The following is a 20,062-nucleotide window of genomic DNA, read 5'->3' as shown; positions in this document are numbered from 1 at the left end:
CATGATGAAAAAAAAATTAAAGAAACAAGAATTAAAATGTAGAAAAGACGAACTGGACCCTAACATCAGCACTTTGTTATGCCACAAAACAATTATAAAATGCACTTGGTCATTTGCCGCGATCAACACTGCACCGCAGCAGTGTGAAGCGAAAGGTGGAGTAGCAGCAGCAGTGGCAGTGGCAGTGACAGGAGCAGCGAAGGCAGCATGACCACTGTTGGCAAACTGTCGACGCTGATTTTCGGTGATATCTTACAGCTGCTGTTGGCTGGCCATGCACTTGATGCGATCAACAAACAGCTAGCAGAATTACCTAAACACTCCAACACATGCAAACAACGAGTAACAGCGATGCATGTGTGTGTTGTGTGTGTGATCGGCGATCGATAGTGCAGGCATGGTGGTTTCACAGCAAAACATGGGCATACACACGGCTATCGAGTAAAAATATATATAAAAAATTATAAATAAAAAAAATGTAAAAAGGGCACACATGTGCAGCTTCGGGTAATAGGAGCCCTAACAGATGCCACCACAACTCTCCTGTTGATGCGCCGCGGCTCAAGAACGATTCTTTAGCGAACACACAGCGACTTGATGATGCTAAAATTATGGCAGAGATGGAGAATTTGAGAAATATGATGATGGTGATGATCGCAAAGTATTTGTTGTTATTATTTTGCTTTTTAACTGTCACTTTCTGCTTCAATTTTTATTTTTGCTGTGCGGTTATGCTTACTGCACGCTGATTACGTTTTGTTTATACATTCATATGTATGTATGTATGCTTATGAAAACATGGACTCTCATTGGAGATATATTGGAGATATACTCTAGGATTTTATTTACTTAAAGTTTTCATATTTATATTGGAAAAAGTGACTTACTCGTATACCGTCAATATCAATGCATCGTTTTATATATTTTAAGTAACGTTGGGTTTGCTATTTTATTGTGTATTTAAAAGTGTTTGCGAATAATAAACAAAGTGCAATAAATCGATAAATTATTGTAATCGATAAATCGTATTTGTAAATGAAAATGGTTATCGATTTATCGATTAACACTTAAGTAATTCTCAGCATCAGGGATAATAAAAAAAACTGATGGTAATGCTTATGCAACAAATCGATAAATTCCTGTTTCCTAGATTAACGATACAAAGTAATGAAAATGGAAAATGAAAACGATTGATACTAAAATATTTCGCACCATTACGGTTAATAAAAAACTGGTGGTACTGATATGCAACAAATCGATAAATTCCTGTTAATATATGAAAATGGTTATCGATTTATCGATTGGTATTAAAATATTTGACACCATTACGGTTAATAAATAACATTTAGTCAAAAATCAATAAATTATTTTTAATCGATTAGCGATAAAAATATATGACAACTTTTATCGGTTTATCGATTGATACTAAAATAATTCACACCAATACGGTTAATAAAATACTGATGGCACTGACAATGCAATAAATCGATAAATTATTGTTAACCGATTAACGATAAAAGTTATATGAAAATGGTTATCGATTGATACTATTTCACAACTTCCGGGTTAATAAAAAACGGATGACACCGATTATTTAATTAATCGATAAATTATTGTCAATCGGTTAGCGATATTAGTTAATGTAATGGCTATCGTTTGACACTAAAATAATTCACACCATTTCGGTAAACAAAAACCCTTTTCTTGAATTTAACAATTCCTAAGAAACTACAGTAATGGGAGCTATAAGCTATAGTGGGTCGATCTAATTTTTTCGGGAGCGTTCAATTAGACAATAACTCATGCCAAATTTCCTGAAAATATCTCGTCATATTAAAAAGTGTTCTATACAAACACTTGATCCCGATCGTTCAGTTTGTATAGCAACTATTTGCTATAGTAGTCCGATAACGACGGTTCCAACAAATATACCGCTTAAGCCGTGGAAAGGACATTTCCGAAATTTCAGATCGATGTCTCGAAAACTGAGGGACTAATATACAGGGAAAAGGATATGAAAACAGCGACTCAGCTCTTCAAGCTCATTAGCAAACCGCTCAGACCTCAGAATTTCAAATTGTTTGGAAAATTTACCTTTGATTTTTTCTTTTTCAGTTGGATTTGACAGATGAAGAGTATAGAATAGATAGAGAAAGAGTATCGTTAAAGACTAGAGCAGTGTTATAAGAACACATTGCAAATATCATCGAGGTTAAGGTTAAAAATAACGTTTTTAGGCGAGTCCTATATATTTCAGATAAGTTTGTTGGACGTCCCATAGATTTATGAAAAATACTTATTTCATTACAAATTATAAAAAATAATTAAACTGGGTAATTTACAGGTTATATTTTTAGATAACACTATGGTACTAGTTCAGAAAGAGGTTCTGGAAGAAATAACAATATTTTATTTTAACATATGCTGTAAATATTAAATATGGCTAATGAAACTGAGCTTAAAAATTAAAATCATTATGACAATGGCTTAGAAATTAATTTCAATATCATAAAACCGCTAAGATCTAATTTCTAATAACAGTTTCATTCGTATATATCGCCTTCTCTGTGACCTATTTTTGAAACTGAAGTAGTCCAGCTAATCTCAGTAATATTGTATAAAAGTGATATGTCATTCTACAACCTACTTGTTCGATTCATCACTCTCTTAAGTTTAGCGAAAATTCCTGCTATGTTTTTTTTTTTTTTTTTTTTTTTTTGTAAATATACACTATTCTACTTTTACTTTAGTAAAGAATTATATCTAAACTCACATCTAGCTGGCTAAAATCGCCTCGTTTTACTGCGATGGAAATATGAGAACAGAACGAAGCTAGACGAATTGAGATGTTTTGAAGAATCCAACAGCTTGTTGATTGATGTATATTTTTGTGATTAATACTTTTTATTTAAAGAAAATTATTTCACATTGACAATTTTTCGTGCTCAAAATTTACAAAATCACTTTTCTAATATGTATATTTGAGATTGTAAAATGATATTTTATATCGAATTTTCCACTTAATAATTGCACCAACAAGATATTCAGCTAGTTCTATAAATGGAACTTGATCCGTTTCATCAATTATTAGGCACTTTTTGACTTCAGAAAGATTTTATTTTATATTGTAAAATTTTTTTAAATACTTTAGTTTTTGAAACATGTAGAAAATTACTTTGCTTAAATTTTATGGTTTTATTTAAGAAAAATCAATTTTTTCCTCTGTAATTTTTAACTGAACTTGCGTGATCTCACAATTTATTGAAGAACTACATATGTAATACAAAATAATTTTTATCTTTTGAGTTAAAAACACTTATTTTTCTTACATAATATTAAGGTTTATAACCTCTTAATGCGCACCAGAATTTTTTCAGAATTTCACAATACTTCAAATATAGTTGTAAGGCTTCTTTCCTAATTTTTTAAATGATTTTATAAAGCTTTAATTTTCACTGAGCACTTTTTAAAATTTACTTATTTTCAATTTTATTTTACAAAAATCTTCTTAACTTTAGCTGGGCTAAAAGAATCACAAACCACTGTATGAGATCGTTCTTTTTACGAATTTCAACGATCTTTCTTATGGATCACTTTTTAGTTTTGCATTGAGATTTTGAGTTTTGGAAGTGAGGAGACAACTTATTTAAAGCTTTTATTTACGTATACACAATAATTTCACTGTTATGAAAAGCAAATTCGCACTTTTTCGCACCAGTTAACAATATTTCACTAAAATTTATAGCTTCACTCTCGGCTTGCAATAAAAGCGCTTGAGTAGTTCACTCTTCTGTCGTCAGGATCATGTTCCAACGAACTCTCTCGGCAACAAAGTGCAAGTATTGGCAAGCGATCGCCTCACCACTCAAATTGGATGAACTGTGCGTGCATGAGTCTCAGAAATTGTTGCTATTTCTTACACTTGCCGTCTGTTGTTATTGTCTCTGTAGCGGCAGCCGCCGATATTTACTTTTGTGCAGCGATCAGTTGGTTTTTGGGCGCTACGATAGTTGCAGTAGGTAGTAGCTAAGTAGGTAGAGCCGACAAATCTTATGTTACCACCGCACGCACACACATGCAGACGAGTGTAGAATAGTATATATTATATATATGTGCGTGTGTGTGTTTGAGGGTACCTGCTGCGTGGTTGACTGACTGCCTATCGGTCGTTGCGTCGATCGATCGATCAGTTTAGCTACTTGGCTAGCTATACGTATTGGCTTTATGTTGTTGCTGCTTTTGTTATTGTCAACGACGTCGCAGTCGTCGTCGTCTTCGCCTTAGTTCGCTTTATGCCGCCGGTGTTCCATATGTGCCCGTAGTATAGTATGAAAGTGAGTTGTGCCCGCCAACCTCTGCAGGTTTGTAGCGCTGGGTGTCTTTACAGCCGTATATAGTATATGTGTGTGTGTGTTTAAGTAGGCAGACTGCAAGAGGCCGTTGGATTTTCGGCTGCGCCCGGCGCTGTCTCAATAGTTTTCTTTGTTTTTGCAGTTGTTGTTGGTCGAATAAGTTAATCACTAATATATTTAGTATGTGTGTGTGTGTGTGGATGTTTCTAGCTTGAAATATCGGTTGCATGTAGGTTTTTCGTTTGCCGCAAATACATGCATATGAGTGCTGAGCCGACGCCAACACGTTGGTTGAAAAATATTAGTTTTTGTTTTTGGGAAAAATTATATTTATATTTGTTGTTGCAAAAAAAATTGTTGTTGCAAAAAATATTTTGGTGTTGTTGTAAACAATGTTTTGTTGTAAAAAGTACTTTGCTGTTGTTGCAAAATATAGTTTTTGTTGTCGTTAAACGTCTATTTTATTTACTAAATTGTTGCATTTTCTCTTAATTAAATTAGTATTGCACTGTTATAATTTTCTCTTTTTTATTTTATTTGTTTTATTAATATTTTTTTCTTTTTGCAAATGAATTCAATATTTTTAAACAAAAGTGGCGCTTACGTAAAACAATGTATTTATTTTGCTTTTGACAGCGAATAGCGGCACACTTATTTATTTACTTTCAAAGACATTTATTTGGCATTTTCCGTTATTCATAGATTTTCCCCACAGTAAAATGCTCGCACTGAACTATTTTCGACTTTTCACAATTTTCAAATTTGTCAAAATCCCAAATCACGCACGTTTCGCTAAAATTCCTTTAAAATACTTTTTTCGTTTTACATTTTCACGCTTCGCCCGCTCAAGAAATTGTATGCTTTGCCGCACGCAGTGTGTTGCTATCAACTGATTTCGGTCGCTCTGTTGTTCTGTCGGAGTTCTCCTATCCCTAAAACGCTGTGACCAAGTCGCCGTTGGCTTCACTGTCGACGTAGCCTGCACTGCCACATACACTACAACCAAACACACACATATAGTATGTATGTAAGCATGTTTGCTGGCGATCGTTCGTTGGGGCTCTCTTCCGTTCGACTGTGCTCACGATTTTGTTGTAGTATTTGCAAGTCGGCTGCGCCATGAGTTTGCACTCACACACACGGAGGTATATATATTATATATATGTACATACATGGGTCTATATGTGTTTGTTTAGATTTGACCACGCTGAATTTCATACAGCTGGAAGCCGCTGATAACCAAGTGAAAAGTGAGAGTCCAAGTGCGATTATCTAAAATTCTGAACAAATGCATACAAACAAGTCTGTTTAACCAGGTCCACGGCCCAACTGGAAGCCTTTGCTTAGTGCAATGTGTACACATACCAACATATACATATGTATTTAAATAGATATCAATTGTTTGTATGTAGACAGCCTAATCTAACAGTAAATATGATAAGAAAATCATTGGTAGGGTGATAACGGCATATCAGTTCATATTGACGTAGTGAGAATTTCTCTTCGAAAATTTTGCGGGTATGTCTAACAGCAGTAGTCTCAACAAAGAGAGCAAACGTACAAGGCACTCCTTAATAACACTACTAGTAATTTCGATATGTAGAATTAATTCGCAAACGACTTTTTGAAATGAAATCCGAAGTTGATCCTGTAAATAGTTACGGATTTTAATCACAGTTAAGGAATTTTAACTTAGTGTATTCGGCTTTGAAAGCCGAAATGACTGGATCGATCGCCTTGAAAGTTTCATAGGACCATCCTAGATATATTTGTCAGTAATGATCGAAGGAATAAGTTTTTTGATAATAAATTCGATTCAGCCCTTTGAAATGAAATGTGAATTTTTATTCATAAAACGACTTTTTTTTTTTTGGGAATTGCAGCAGTATGGGCGTCTGAACTTCTGAAAGCGTGTACGAGGAGGCCATGCGAAACAAATCGAGTTCCATACATAATGGAATAGAGAATTTCTTTGATATCCCAAGCCGTTTTTGTTTTAATAAAAAAATCGCTTTTATTGAAAAAGTTAAAATTTAAAAATTAACATAAGCTGCCTTCAGTTCGATACACTGGATCCAGTTAGACGCCAACTTCTTCAACCCGTTTGCGGGAGATCTGCAAAGTAAGCCTATGACAGTTTTGCTCATCTCCACTTAGGCGATGTATGTATGTATGTAGAGCATACATTGAGAATCCCAGAAAATGGTGCACATCGACTTCATGCCCCATATTATATACATATAGGACATGGTCTATGCGTCATTTTTTTTTTTACTGTTACAGCTATCTCACAGTTGGGACCCCTGTCAGTGCGTGAACTTTTTTACATTCTTGTCTGATGTAGGAGGCTTTGAGGAACTTCGGCGTAAGAACCACGTTGAAGCTCGTTTAGCCAATATTAAGATAGTCGCCAACGAAGGTGAAGAGTCGCCTTATACAACATAACCAAGAGTACTCTGATTTCACTTCGTGATTTTTTACAAGTATCGTATCACCGCTTGATATGACTACATTTTTCCGTTGTCACTACAGTCGGGCGTACGTAATCGGAATCAACTCGAATTTTTATCAATAACAACTTTAATTCTCTTATCTCAATTATCGGACGGGAACTTCCTCTAACTCACCTATAATGAGTCTATCTTTCCGATAGACTTTACAATTGAACTCCGTTATAAAGTGAAATAACTTAATGTAACGCAAATTTCAATATTATCACTGTAGTAACGGTAAATAATATCAAAATGAATACATACAGTCCAAAAGTGTACACAATATTGAAGACTGATTTCCGATACCAAATTCTACGTAATAATAAACTTTCAAATTCCTTTAAAATTTTTCAAAAGTATTCGATATTCGGTTTCGCCCGCACTTAGCTGTTCCTTACCTACTACTTTTTTATTTGTATTATTTTATTTATCTCACCGTTCGGTGCAGCATAAATAAAATGAGTATTTGCGTATGCACCATATATGTATATACATATATCATATGTATTTGTATGTATGTACATATGTACGTTTTCGCGAAAATTCATTCATCAACTACAATAACAACAACAAATCGCTTAATTTGTCCGCCAGCCACACCGCGTTAACCCGTTCGCCGTTTCCGTGCTTTTTACTCTAATTCATAAAAATAAATTCATGCACAAATATGTATATATGTACATACATATGAACAGCTATGAATAATGTTTGAATTCTACTTGGAGACCTCTTCAGAAAAATTAAAAAACAAAAAGCAAGTGAAAAAACGATCATTCCAACACAAATCGGGCAACAGAACAAACGAACGTCTGCAGGGGCGCTTACGCCACTGCCGACCGCGACGTCAACGTCATACATCAAGCGCACCATATATTTATGACATGAAGAAGAAGAGGAGCGCGCACCGGTAAGGAGCAGCGATAGCAGAAAGTCAATTCATTTTCAAATGCAGAACCAAAACAGAATCGAATTTTTGCTTCTTTGTCTCTCCCTAATTTTGCTCTTTCACATTTCACACATTATGAAAGCAATACAACGCGTGGTTGTTGTTTTTGCGACACGTTTGTGAGGTGTGCCGTGTGGAGCCCTAATATTGTCACAACTGTGTGTTAGCCTTTGCGAACCAGCTGGCAACACCGATAGGTTTCGTCTACCTTACGACTAATGCCAAAGCAGAATGAAACTCAAGTAGTTTTTCTATTTCCAACAGTTTTTTAGCGAATCGGCGGCGCAGTATACCGTGTTGGAAAGAGCGCCGATTGGCAGCGTTGCATCTCGGAGAGTCAATATCCACTGTAACCGTCGGCGCACCTTTCACGTGCGCATGTGTTCGTGTATCTCGCTTACTACGCTATTTCACATGTATGTAGGTATGTCGGTAGTTGGATTTATGAATGAACTTCCAATAGTGCTTCGAGCTTTGCGCGGTTTTTGCGTTGGCAGACTTGTTATACTCAGCTATAGACGTGTGTTGTTGTTAGAAATGGAAACCGAAACGAGATGGAGGAAAGGTAGGAAAAGGCAGTGTTTTAGGGATCCACATTGTGATGGGAGTAAGGCCTTGTTTTGCAGTCTGAACTCACACGCAGTTGACCAAAGCCGGGAACGGATTTAACCTGTTAGTAACGTGAGTTAAAAATAGTCTCTTTAGTAATAGGAATTCGAATTTTGAATAACAACTTGGACTATGAAGAATTGCTTCTTCCAAAAAATAAAAAAAAGTACCATGTCAAACTCAGTCGGTCTGGGAAAATGATCTTAAATCTTAACCTCGCTTTTCTCGCTGCACCAAATCGTGATTTAAATTAGGCAGTGAATGGGAGGAGTTTTGACAAGCGGGAATTCTTTCCGAAAAATCGAGCCAACTTCGAGCAAATTTAACTCATTTGCTAAGACTTTGATAGACATTTAAAGAAGTTGCTTCCGTGGTTGAAAAATTTTCTGAGGCGCTGAATTATCCTACCCTGGCAAAGACCAACAAACCGTAGAAGCAGTGGACTTTATATTGTTCAACGAACCTCCGCGGAAGAAGCCGACCAGTGTTTCATAGGCCGAAACGTTCACGGTCTACGTTTTCTAAGGTTCACAACGCGATATCGACATCAACTACATTGCAGAAAAACGGACAGGACGAAATACGAGAGCGGACAGGCCCACACCCAATTCCCACAACAGCCATTTCTAGGTTACCGGAATTACCTCGGAGTTTATGCGGCCAAAAACAATTTTTTCTACACAGCCACTGCAACAACAACAGGTTCACTCGTCTGACGTCAAACAGGCAAATAAGTGAAATTCAGCTACGAAAACCATATCAGAATACCAGTTAAAATTTTGAATTCAAAGCAATCAGTTATATTCAAAATTTATAGGTCGAGAATTATTTCACAAATCATTTACAGGCGACATCTGTCGACGAATAGTCTTTTAAAAGACGTCAAAGTTCTTGAACACACTCTGTTGAACTGCAACTAACTTTAATTAGACCCAATTTTGACATTTCAACTTGCGAATAAATTTTTGACAGCACCAACCGCAGCAGTAGTCTTCATTTTGATTGATAGTATTCTTATCGCAAATATAATTTGTGAAGGATTTTAATTAATACACATTAAAAAACAAGGTAAATGTTACATAAAAATAAAAATGAAGTGCTTGTCTATCCACGTTTCAGTCAAAATAACAAACAACACAGTCTAATGAACAACTAGATGGGAATTGACAAACGTCATTACATAACCTTTTAGGTTACTCTGCTATTATTTATGCGTGAAATTGGAAACTTTTAGATTGCTAAACATTTAAAAATTATTTGCAGATGTTGTCGCAATCAGTACTGTCTACCGTACGCGTGCTGCGCACCGAGGCACGTCGTAGCATCGGCATCATGGCACCAGCATTCAACAAAGTCTCCGACCCTATTCAACAGCTCTTCTTGGACAAAGTGCGCGACTACAAGAAGCGCAGCAGGTACACATACTAATTTATAATAGTAAATATAGAGTAGAAAAATAAACGAGTACCTTTTATCTTTCCATATTTTAGTGGTGGTAAATTGGTTGACTCAACACCCGAAATTGAACGCGAGTTGAAGAACGAATTGGAACGCGTTGCAAAGCAATACGGCGGTGATGGCAAGGTCGATATGACTAAATTCCCCGAATTCAAATTCCCTGAAGTCAAAATCGATTCCATCACTTCGACCAATTAGATTTTTAATATTCATTAGGATGCAATTTTCAAATGCCGCTTGTGGCCAAATGCAAACGGTGCATTAATAAGAAGTTTTGCGTGTTAATTAAAATACGGTAAACAATTTATTTCTTTATGGTCTTTAAAATAATAACGCCTCCTAGAAGAAAATAAAAAAAAACTAATGGTAAAACACACACGACACTTTTATGAATAGTAGTAAAACGTACTTAAAAGTAGATTTAAGTTAGAATATAACGGGTTACGTCGCTATGACTTGTTCCACTGTCTCCTGCAGCAGTTGCATTTTGTGATATTCCGCGACACGTCGGAAGGTACTTAGCAGTCCTTTGATTTCACGACCGTTTATAAGTGGCACGAATTCGCCAGCACAGGGACAGAACTCGGCGAGATTTTCACGTTTTATTTCATTGCAACGTGCGCATCTTAAATCCTGCAGTACATAGGACATGACTTTGCGTTGCACCACGTCGATAATGCGCATTTCGATCTCCTCATTTTCATACGCTACGAAACATTGTGCACACAACCAAACAGGGCTGTAAGAAATATTGTTTGTAAACAAATTATTGACATTTAAAGAGTAGTTGAAAATATGTCAACAACAATGCTGTCAACATTTAGAGTTTAAAGTTACGTTAGTCGCATTCAAATCCTAAAAAAATTAGTTGGAGTCTTATTTACTTACATGCCGTCCTTCATTGCTCGATGTTTGTCTTTGCATAAGTCCAAATCACGACAATGGTTACATGCTTTACAAATCACTTCAGCAATGGTGTAAGTGTCGCTTGGATCTTTCCACTCGGCAAGATCCGAGAACTCGCCAATACCCACGAGTCGTAACATGTTACGTCGCAACTCATTCACATCGTCGGTCAAACCCTTGTCAACACTCAACGCTTTCACTACGGCACGCGTCAAGTCTAAACCCGGACTTGGTCGACCTTTGTTGTAATTTTTATGCAATTTCGATACAAAATCAAAAGCGGGATGTGATATATCTTTAATAGCTTGTCTGGTGTCTTTGCCTTCGGCCAAGGATTGCATAAACAAAGTGAGCAGCGTTTCGAATTTCTCACGGCAAGCATTTTCATCAGGCAGATGTTCACCAATAGTCCAGTTCAATTCCAGTGACAGCTGTTGCTCACTTTCACCGTCGGCTGTACCGATTTCATCTGCCTCTGGACGCACAATCTCTTCGATATCATCTTCGTCCTCCTCTTCGTCATCATTGGTGCGGCGCTTAGTCTTCGATTTGCTATTTGTCTTATCGCCATCTTCATCGTCATCATCAACACCACACAAAACAGTGTCACTCGTTACGCCCGGCGGCAGCTGACCACGTATGCCTGCGTAGTTGGCGTGATCGAGCCACAGCATGAAATTCCAGCATTGCTCATAGGACAACTGTATCGAATGGAATAGTTCCTTATTGCGTAAGCTCTGCACTACATACTCCACATAGCCCAAAGCATCAGCCACCGTCTTCTTGCCCGAATTAAGTATGATGCGGTTGAAGTCGGCATAGATAATTGTCGCGCCCAAACGCTTGAACTCCGCCACAATGCGCAAGAACATTTTACGCATTAAATTATTCAAGGTACGTCGTAATGCCGGATCGTACAATAATGCGTTTGAAGAACGCACCCAACGATAGAAATGTATCAATTGGAAATCAGCGAAGATATTCTGATTCAGTGCTACTTCCCGCAACCAACCGTTAACCATATGCCGCAGCACACGAAAGGCGGCGGAGCACAGCGCTGTTTCATCATAACTGGGTAGCGTTGCAGCGGGCACGGTGCCAATCATTTCTTCCAACGAAGCTTGTGGTATCACATCGAAAGTTACAGCCGAGCTGGCACCCTCCATCTCTTGTATGCGATTTGATTGTAGCAAGGCGCTAACGGCCAAGCTATCAAGCGCCAGCTCTACACACACATCACTATAGAAACCCGGTCGATTCTGTACGACCGTAATACTCTCTTCAAATTCAGCCAATAGACGACTGTCATCGGCCTCACGACCACCCAAATCCGGTCGTGTAGTGGTCGACCACCAGAGCACGAAATTATTGCGCTGTAGAATGCGCGCAAAAAATAGATCCGCGCCGAAGAGCACTGTGTCGGGTGGCATATTACCGATGGGAACCTGAACGGTATTAAATAAAATTAGAAGTTGAAATTAATTATTGCATTTATTATTTGGAATCTTAAGAAACAAAAAATTTCGATGAAAGAAATATTTAAAAATCGAGAAATTTGAGGTTAACCAGGTTAAAAAATTTCTGTATTCTTATCTATTACTATATCATTCACTAAATAAATAAAAATATAAAATCGGTCGCCAACCCAAGCTCACCAATTTTTTAAAGCAGTGTTTACATACCTGAAAGTAACGACACTGATCCAACATCATCTCGACCACACTATTCAAATGCAAAAAGTGCCGCACCAATGCACGTGAACCCTGACGCTGCCAATCCAAACCCGACAAAAGGGACGCGTCGTCTGTGATGTGTATGAGCGCCTGAGGGAAGTCAAGTAAGACAGGCATTGCCGAGTTCAGCTTACGCGCTTCCGTAGCCGTTTGCACGTATAGCATGGAGGGACCGCGTTTCTCATCCTTATAGGCGGTAAGCGCGCGTTGGATGTGGCGATAGATCTGCTTCACATCTACTTCGATGAGCACTTCGAACGTGAACTCTTCCGGTGGCAAACGTTCTATTTCAGCCGCATCTTTCATAGTTTTGATCAGCGCCAAGCGTTCGGCTGTGTATAGTGTGCGCATATTTGGCATTTGATTGGTGCGCACTGTGTCTAACGCGAAGATTAGCGCCTTTCTGCTAGACAAAAGAAAGAGGCCCCATATTTCCTTTTTGGCTGTTGGCGTGTTATGTTGATAAAGATATATTTTACGCAATTTGTGTTGAGAATCTTTCAAGTATGTGTGACCCTGCAAGCGTTGCTCCAGCTGTTCAATCGAGAAGCTATCCAAGTCTTTGGTGGCGAGCGCGGCCAAACGTTGCGCCTCCTGGCGCTGAACCGAACACATGCAACCCATATCCATGAGAGCGCGAAACTCTAAAGACATTTGTGTCTCATAGATACCCTCAATATCAGGCGTCGCCAAATCGGCCAGCATACCTAGACAATTATCCTTGAACACCTGTTCCGGCACGCTATAACGATATAGATTATAGACGGGGCGGGCGCGTGGTAGCACACGGTTGACTTTCTTCCACAATTGGCCATCTTCGGGTGGCGCCACGCTGCGTTGGTTTACATAGAAAATACGCGGAACCGTCAACTTGATGCGATGCAGTTCGTCACCAATCATTAGCCACACCGTGAAATGACCCATATCATCATTTGCCACTATTTGCAATACATGCCACACGTGATCGATGAGCGCGCGTTGTGCGCGTCGCAAGAAGCCGCCTATTGTACCGGTGGCTGTAACGCCATCTCTGCCACTTGGCATTAGTGGGGCCAATGTTTGTTCGTTGCGTGGCCTCTTGTTGGCTTGGCGCACGCGTAAACGGCGCTCTAACTGCCACGCCCATTTTTTCTTTTGAAAACGCACCCATTCGATAATTTCGGCGCGCGTTGTGCCAATTGCTGGTGGCGCGCCTAACGCTTGACGCCATGTTGCCGCTTCGGCTGCCTTGTTAGCTACATCTTCTGTCTCCTCGTCTTCACCCGAATTCACGCGCTTGCGTTTCGTTACAACAGGTCGCCCGTCGAGCGAACCTTCAGCAGTATTTCTGGCTACCAAATCCTCCATATCGGCTACCTCGCTAGTGCCACGTATTTCGCGCGCTGTTTTCGCTTTCGGCATGAACATTTCATTGATGCGTCGCTGCTTGAGCACATCGTTCTTTTCGAGTATTTTCTTGTGCAACCAATCGGGATGTTGAACGCGCGGCACCGGATTCGAAAGTCCTTGCAACGCTGCTGGTATGGTGATGATTTTTTGTATAGTGCCACCCAGACGTTCGATGTAATAGTTCCAGTCCAGCACATCACGTATATCCGCATCGCCCATTGTGCTGTCCTTCAGCCAGCGGCGCAAATGGTAACGACGCACATTCGGCTCCGACTGGAAAATAGCCAGCGGAATCGCACGCTCTGTGACGGGTGCACCTTCTGGTTTCTTCGAAATTATATACTTGCAAGCCAAACCTGCATCTTTGACTATCTGATCGCCTAAAAATTCAGCCAAACGCTTGGCTGTGGAAATGGAAGTACTCTTTTGTTCACCATAATCTTCAAGTTTCTTGGACATTGATTTGTTTTCGGCGATTAAATCAAAAAGTTCCGAATCGGGTAGATTAGAACCGCGACTATAAAGCACATCCAGCCAGTAGTCAGCGACTTTGGCGACAGAAGCATAGCATTCCTCTAAAGTATTGCCTGCCAAGAAAGCTTCGAAGACTGAACTTTGAAAGTTCTTAATTAACTGCAATTCACCACGACGTTTCACCTCGAAACCTTTCAACTCAGCAAGTGAACCATCGAAATTGAAGACAGCATAACGTTTCTTCAGCTTTTTACCCTCTTCCTTTGCAGCCGGCAATACCATAGCCAAGTAGGGACCATCCACCTCAAAGAAAATTGAATTCTCCTCACGTATGCGATATTCCGGCAATTTGCCATCTTGTGCGGGCTTAACCAATTCATGGTACTGATCGTTTGTAAAATACTCTTTCACCATTGTGTTCAACACCGCATTGGGATAGGAGATGTTGAATTTCTTTTTCTTTTCGTGTGTCGTCTGTATCGTAAACTCTTGTGGAAACGAACCGGGCAGAATACACCAAATACCATCAGTATCCAACTCTAATGGGCGTCCGACACGTTCGATTATCTCACGCGCCTTTGTGATTATGTTCGAACCAGTATAGCATACAATGCCCGCCATTGGCATAGAATGCCAACGTGCACCCCTTCGCATCACATAACCGTAGAAAGAGTTTAAAATACACTTGTGTGCCAATTGCAACGAATCATACAGCACTTCTCTACCCTTCGCTGCTTTAATCTCAGCAGCATCACCAGACGACAGCGCAGCATTGACAGCTGCCTTCGCCACCTTTGTGAGCCCCTTGTACTCGTAACGACGATCGCGAAAAGCGCGCACTGTGTCCACATAGAAACTGTTCTCCTGCTCACAAACGGTGGAGGTTCGTGTTTCCAATTTTGTAATTTTAGTCTTTTTATAAGCTTTACGACAATAATCACTGAGACGTTTCTTCTCATAGGCGGCCTGATCTTCGCGTGAGAGCTCATGGAAAGCACGATTCGGTCCGCCCGGAAAAAGTGGTGGAAATTTTTCTGTTTCCAATTGTTGTTGTATGCGTTGAAACTCATTTCGTGTCGCTGGCAACATCTCTCCACGCCACAGCCAATCCATGACGCGCTTACATTTAGCGCCTGGCTTGTTAAAATCGCAAGCGGCACAATCGGTTTCACTGACCATAGCCGAGGGTTGCAGGCGGTTGGTAAGGATGATATTAGGATACATAGCACCAACGTCCAAATGGTATATGACAGGTTGTTCCAGACGATTGGGTATGTCATGGAGTCCTTCAAATAAATATAATAAAGTTAACTCAATATCACATTAAGTAAATTGGGTGTAATCACCTTGCAACGCTTGTGTTATTTCTTTATTCACCTCCTCTAAATTCGTCACCTTATCTATTGGCACACCCTCTTCCACCTCAATGGCATGTACTAACACTTTGGTTACATTATCTTTTAGTTGATTGACCATATTTGGATCGAGACGAAAACGACATGGTATATCCGCACGAAAGACGCCCGACTCTAGCGCTTCTACATGGCCGCCAACGTAAGTTTCCGAATCCAATACATGACCCTCATTCGACAATTTATTTAGCTCATTCTGTTGCTTGTTGGGATATACAATGTTGGCATGATAAGCTTGCACCATAAGTAAAGTTTCACACAGCGTGCCCGAACCCTTGCGTAAAATTTCATCTGGTTCCATAGGAATGATTGTGTTCAAGGCAAAAATGAAAGGATGTACGTATTTCATATACAAGTAGTAGGTGGCTACCGCGTCCGACACTGAGTAGTTAGACAAAACTTGTGGTTGCTCTACAGCCATGCGACACATATCTTCTGGATCCAGCTCAACTGGATCGTAACGCAATTTAGCCTTCGCTACCGCTTTTAGACCTTGCGAACCGACTGGTAGATAGGAATCACGTTTTACCTGATAAATATAAAAACTGTAAATAATTATTCAAATTTTAGTAAATTTATTTCTCACCCAACACAGACAATCCATATGTATAGCGGGGCGACTCAAATAAAAACCATCTCGGAGTTTTGAGAAACCAATCTCCTGTTTCATGTCTAAATCATAGACAGCAGCACGCGTCTCAACAAATGGCCAGTCGAAGAAGTCACCGTTATATGTCACCACAATATGTGGACGCACCTCCATTATGTGGTCGAAAAATTTCTGTATCAAATACATTTCATTCTTTTCATTAAACACGATAAAATTGCCTTCGAATTCTGGTTTCGGTGTATATTCAAAGTCATCTACATCTGTGGAAATTATTTCACGATTTGTTATAAGATAACCTTGACCATCAATCATATATGAAATCATCATAATCTGATCGGTTTGTGCATCCGGAAATTTTAACGGTAATTTTGTGGTTTCAATATCAAAAGCTAAAACTACCGGCTCAGGTCGCTCGAGCAAATCCGGACGTTGTGTTATTATTGGTAATTCCAAACCACCGCTACGGCAGCGTATATTGTACCATTGACCGCAAAATATGCTTAAATCAATTGAGACACGCACATGATAAGGCACGTCATGCTCGCGTATGTCCAATATAAGATCCATATAATCCATTTGTTTTTTAATTTCACCATCACTACCGATATTGGATGCAGCCAGTGAAGACGACAACATTTGCATATAAAATGTGTTGGATTTCTCACGTTCCAAATTACGTTTGACCGCTGCGTTTAATTCACGACGCACTTTCGTCATAGCAGTTTGATTTAGAAATGATAGTTTGAGAAAGTGTTGTTTTTTACCCACTAAATGATTTGCCAAGTCGAGATCCTCTTTACTTATGTGTTCCACATTTGCCAATTGGCCAGAGTATTTGCGACTTAGAAAACGTGCCACTTCATGTGACTGCTTCTCATCCGGTCGTATCAATAAATATGGTTTATATGCGACGGTACATTTGAAGCGTGAGCCATCCATTTGAATGAAAAACAAATCCAGAGCAGCAACCAGACGACGGTCTTCATCCAAAATCTCAGTCTGCAGAAAATAAAGCATTGCATATTTAAAACTATTAAATATATACATATATACCAAGCGTAACTTACCGAGTGCATATTTATGAGGTAACCAGTACGCTCAAGGCTATCTTTTACACGGTCGAAACCATATTTGGAGTCGATTTTGTCGTTTTCACGCGACTGCCGGTATCCAGCCTCGTTGAAGAAGTCATCGCTGTGTGCAATTCAACAATTACAATTTTGTCACATTTTGTTTATATTTTGTAAAATACTTACCCTTCAGCACGTGTATCCGACGTAAATTTGCCCGTGTTTTGAAGAACTTTTGTTCTATTGCCACCTCCATCCTCCATTATGTTCCAAAAATTTTTTTGCAAAACTTTGGATTTCTAGTAGATTTGCAGAACTTGCGAAAAACGTATTGCAATTAAAGTTTATTTGGCGGCAAATTGTTTGAAGTGAAGAAGGGTTGCCGACTTTATAGATTTAAATACAATCAGCTGATCGGTTTGCCATACCAGATGAAATGAATAAATAGTAATTTAAAAAAAAATATTAAAGCCAAATATATCTGTAGAAGAATATACAAATACCAAAAAGAACTTGAAACTAATATTACAAATGTTATTTTATATAAATTTTGTTCTCAGTTGATTTAATGCAACATTTTCACATTTTGTTTACGTATTCTAGTTTGTATTAAAGTCCGGCAACACTGATTATAGCTCCACGTCAAACGAAACGCGAATTAGCTCAAAAGCCGCCCTGTCCGATAAAAAAAATAATTTTTTTTGTGGTTTTTATAAGTTTCTATCGCACAGTATCCATTAAATTTGTCTAAAATGGTTAGTTTGATCAACACAGTAGACACCGGTCATGAGGATATGATCCATAATGCTGTGCTGGACTACTACGGACTGCATTTGGCAACTTGCTCATCAGATGGGTCTGTAAAGGTGTTCGATGTGAAGAACGGAAATCAAATTTTAGTTGCTGACCTCAAGGGTCATCAAGGGCCTGTGTGGCAAGTAGCATGGGCACATCCCAAGTTCGGAAATCTATTGGCTTCCTGTTCATATGATCGTAGAGTTATCGTATGGAAAGAGGGTGCTTCAAATGAATGGACGAAATTGTAAATACATACACACACATATCAGATAACACAGTATTGTTTAATAAAATACGTTTTTTTTTCTAGCTATGAGTACAACAATCACGATTCCTCCGTTAATTCGGTAGCTTTTGCGCCTGCCGAATACGGTCTGATACTAGCATGCGGCAGTTCGGATGGTTCAATATCCATACTAACATGCAACATAGAATATGGCGTTTGGGATAACAAAAAGATTTCGAATGCACACACTATCGGTTGCAATGCAATTTCTTGGTGTTCTTCAACTGTGCCAGAACCAGCATTCGATCAGCGTTCTTCAACACGAAACACTGCCGTTAAGCGTCTCGCTAGTGCCGGATGCGATAATTGTGTGAAAATATGGCGAGAAGATGCTGATCGTTGGGTGGAAGAAAATCGGCTTGAGGGACACTCTGACTGGGTGCGTGACGTAGCTTGGGCGCCATCAATCGGATTGGCCCGTTCACAAATCGCCTCGGCGTCACAAGATCGTCATGTGATTATCTGGAACAGTACTGATTTGACAACATGGTCGTCAACAATATTGCATACTTTTGATGATGTGGTTTGGAGTGTGAGTTGGTCAATGACCGGAAATATTTTAGCCGTTACGGGTGGTGACAATAAAGTGACACTGTGGAAGGAAAATAACGAGAACCAATGGATGTGCATCAATGACGATGCCGCGGCTACAAATGCACAAACAAACGAGCAGCGCACGCTGTAAAAATAAATGGTAACCAAATGAAAAGTCTATGACAATATGTAAACTATGTTTCTTAATTTGCCAGCAGACAAAATATAAATATAAGACGTACATACATATAATAGCTAGAAATGTGTGCTGTTGAGAATAAAATTATAAAAGTATCTAAAGCATATTTATACAATATTTCCTTTATGCACTTTTTGTTTGTTCTTTCATATTGTCATAGACATTTCATAAACTTTTGAGTTGCTGTTAATTTGAAATTGATTAAATGGTTTAGAGATAAGAAATTAAGTCTTGTGCAGATTAGTCTCGTATTAATGTTCATGTTCTTCTATTTCCATATATATATATAACTAAATAGACATACATACATACATATGTTTACTTTCTATTACACTTGTCAGTTATTGTGAAGGCAGGATTGTCGTATTGTAATACAAAATAAACTAGCTAAAAAAAAGAAATTATGGCTTTATTTCGCCTCCTCTTTGAGAGTGGCTACAAATTATTTTATATTTCCTGTAGTTAGTTTGAAAATGATTAGGGAGATTGTACGAATTGCTAGTAAGTAAATATATTTCTTGTTCTCCCGCTCTATGTAACCGGATCGGACCCGGATTTTTATTCGGCCTGGGACTGTTATGTCAACTCGGCAGAATTCTGCCGCTACAAGAACGACAACAGAATATATTTGTTTCTTATTGGAAAATGCAATTTGCATTTACAAAACCGAAATGTCAATTATACGATTTTGTGAAATATTTTAAATGAGGGTCATCTCCATAATGGCGATATTTAGTAGGTAAGGTCATATTATAAATTAGAGCAGGATCCACAAAATTTATATTTTTTATGTT

The 20,062-nt window shown here is 38.8% G+C and overlaps 4 protein-coding genes across 4 annotated transcripts in view; 2 read left to right on the top strand and 2 right to left on the bottom strand.

The window, feature by feature from the left end:
- Positions 1-4,696, bottom strand: part of LOC108977675 (probable basic-leucine zipper transcription factor E) — a 46,659-nt gene extending 41,963 nt beyond the window's left edge. The window contains exon 1 of the mRNA XM_018947490.1: positions 2,774-4,696. The gene's annotated coding sequence lies outside the window, so the exon portion shown is untranslated. The remainder of the gene's footprint in view (positions 1-2,773) is intronic.
- A 4,657-nt stretch (positions 4,697-9,353) lies between these two features.
- LOC108977701 (ATP synthase-coupling factor 6, mitochondrial) lies at positions 9,354-10,164 on the top strand. The gene is made up of 3 exons (XM_018947538.1): positions 9,354-9,467; positions 9,663-9,814; positions 9,890-10,164. Exons 2-3 carry the CDS (start codon positions 9,663-9,665, stop codon positions 10,053-10,055), a joined length of 318 nt encoding a protein of 105 aa, XP_018803083.1. The 5' UTR covers positions 9,354-9,467; the 3' UTR covers positions 10,056-10,164.
- Positions 10,165-10,251: 87 nt separating this feature from the next.
- On the bottom strand, positions 10,252-17,804 carry LOC108977700 (DNA polymerase epsilon catalytic subunit A). The gene is made up of 7 exons (XM_018947537.1): positions 17,638-17,804; positions 17,449-17,575; positions 16,358-17,380; positions 15,706-16,300; positions 12,446-15,645; positions 10,746-12,208; positions 10,252-10,596 (listed from the first exon to the last, which is right to left on the bottom strand). The coding sequence occupies exons 1-7, from the start codon at positions 17,712-17,714 to the stop codon at positions 10,299-10,301; spliced, it is 6,783 nt and encodes a 2,260-aa protein (XP_018803082.1). The 5' UTR covers positions 17,715-17,804; the 3' UTR covers positions 10,252-10,298.
- A 287-nt stretch (positions 17,805-18,091) lies between these two features.
- LOC108977699 (protein SEC13 homolog) lies at positions 18,092-19,669 on the top strand. The gene is made up of 2 exons (XM_018947536.1): positions 18,092-18,493; positions 18,560-19,669. The coding sequence occupies exons 1-2, from the start codon at positions 18,204-18,206 to the stop codon at positions 19,218-19,220; spliced, it is 951 nt and encodes a 316-aa protein (XP_018803081.1). The 5' UTR covers positions 18,092-18,203; the 3' UTR covers positions 19,221-19,669.
- The last annotated feature ends 393 nt before the right edge of the window (positions 19,670-20,062 follow it).

The sequence above is a fragment of the Bactrocera latifrons genome, unplaced genomic scaffold (genome assembly GCF_001853355.1).
Source record: "Bactrocera latifrons isolate USDA-ARS-PBARC rearing strain unplaced genomic scaffold, ASM185335v1 scaffold_94, whole genome shotgun sequence".
Classification (NCBI taxonomy): domain Eukaryota; kingdom Metazoa; phylum Arthropoda; class Insecta; order Diptera; family Tephritidae; genus Bactrocera; species Bactrocera latifrons.
Note: the sequence above shows the minus strand (reverse complement) of the source record. Positions and strands in the feature narration are given on the sequence as shown.

What these genes read in the sequence shown, in the direction of transcription:
- LOC108977700 (XM_018947537.1), bottom strand. Translation starts at nt 17,714, where the DNA reads ATGGAGGATGGAGGTGGCAATAGAACAAAAGTTCTTCAAAACACGGGC. An exon ending in ACCTCATAAATATGCACTCG is followed by an intron (nt 17,381 to 17,448) that starts GTAAGTTACGCT and finishes TATTTTCTGCAG; the next exon opens with ACTGAGATTTTGGATGAAGA. An exon ending in ATATGGATTGTCTGTGTTGG is followed by an intron (nt 16,301 to 16,357) that starts GTGAGAAATAAA and finishes TATATTTATCAG; the next exon opens with GTAAAACGTGATTCCTATCT.
- LOC108977699 (XM_018947536.1), top strand. Translation starts at nt 18,204, where the DNA reads ATGGTTAGTTTGATCAACACAGTAGACACCGGTCATGAGGATATGATC. An exon ending in TCAAATGAATGGACGAAATT is followed by an intron (nt 18,494 to 18,559) that starts GTAAATACATAC and finishes TTTTTTTTCTAG; the next exon opens with CTATGAGTACAACAATCACG.
- LOC108977701 (XM_018947538.1), top strand. Translation starts at nt 9,663, where the DNA reads ATGTTGTCGCAATCAGTACTGTCTACCGTACGCGTGCTGCGCACCGAG. An exon ending in GACTACAAGAAGCGCAGCAG is followed by an intron (nt 9,815 to 9,889) that starts GTACACATACTA and finishes TCCATATTTTAG; the next exon opens with TGGTGGTAAATTGGTTGACT.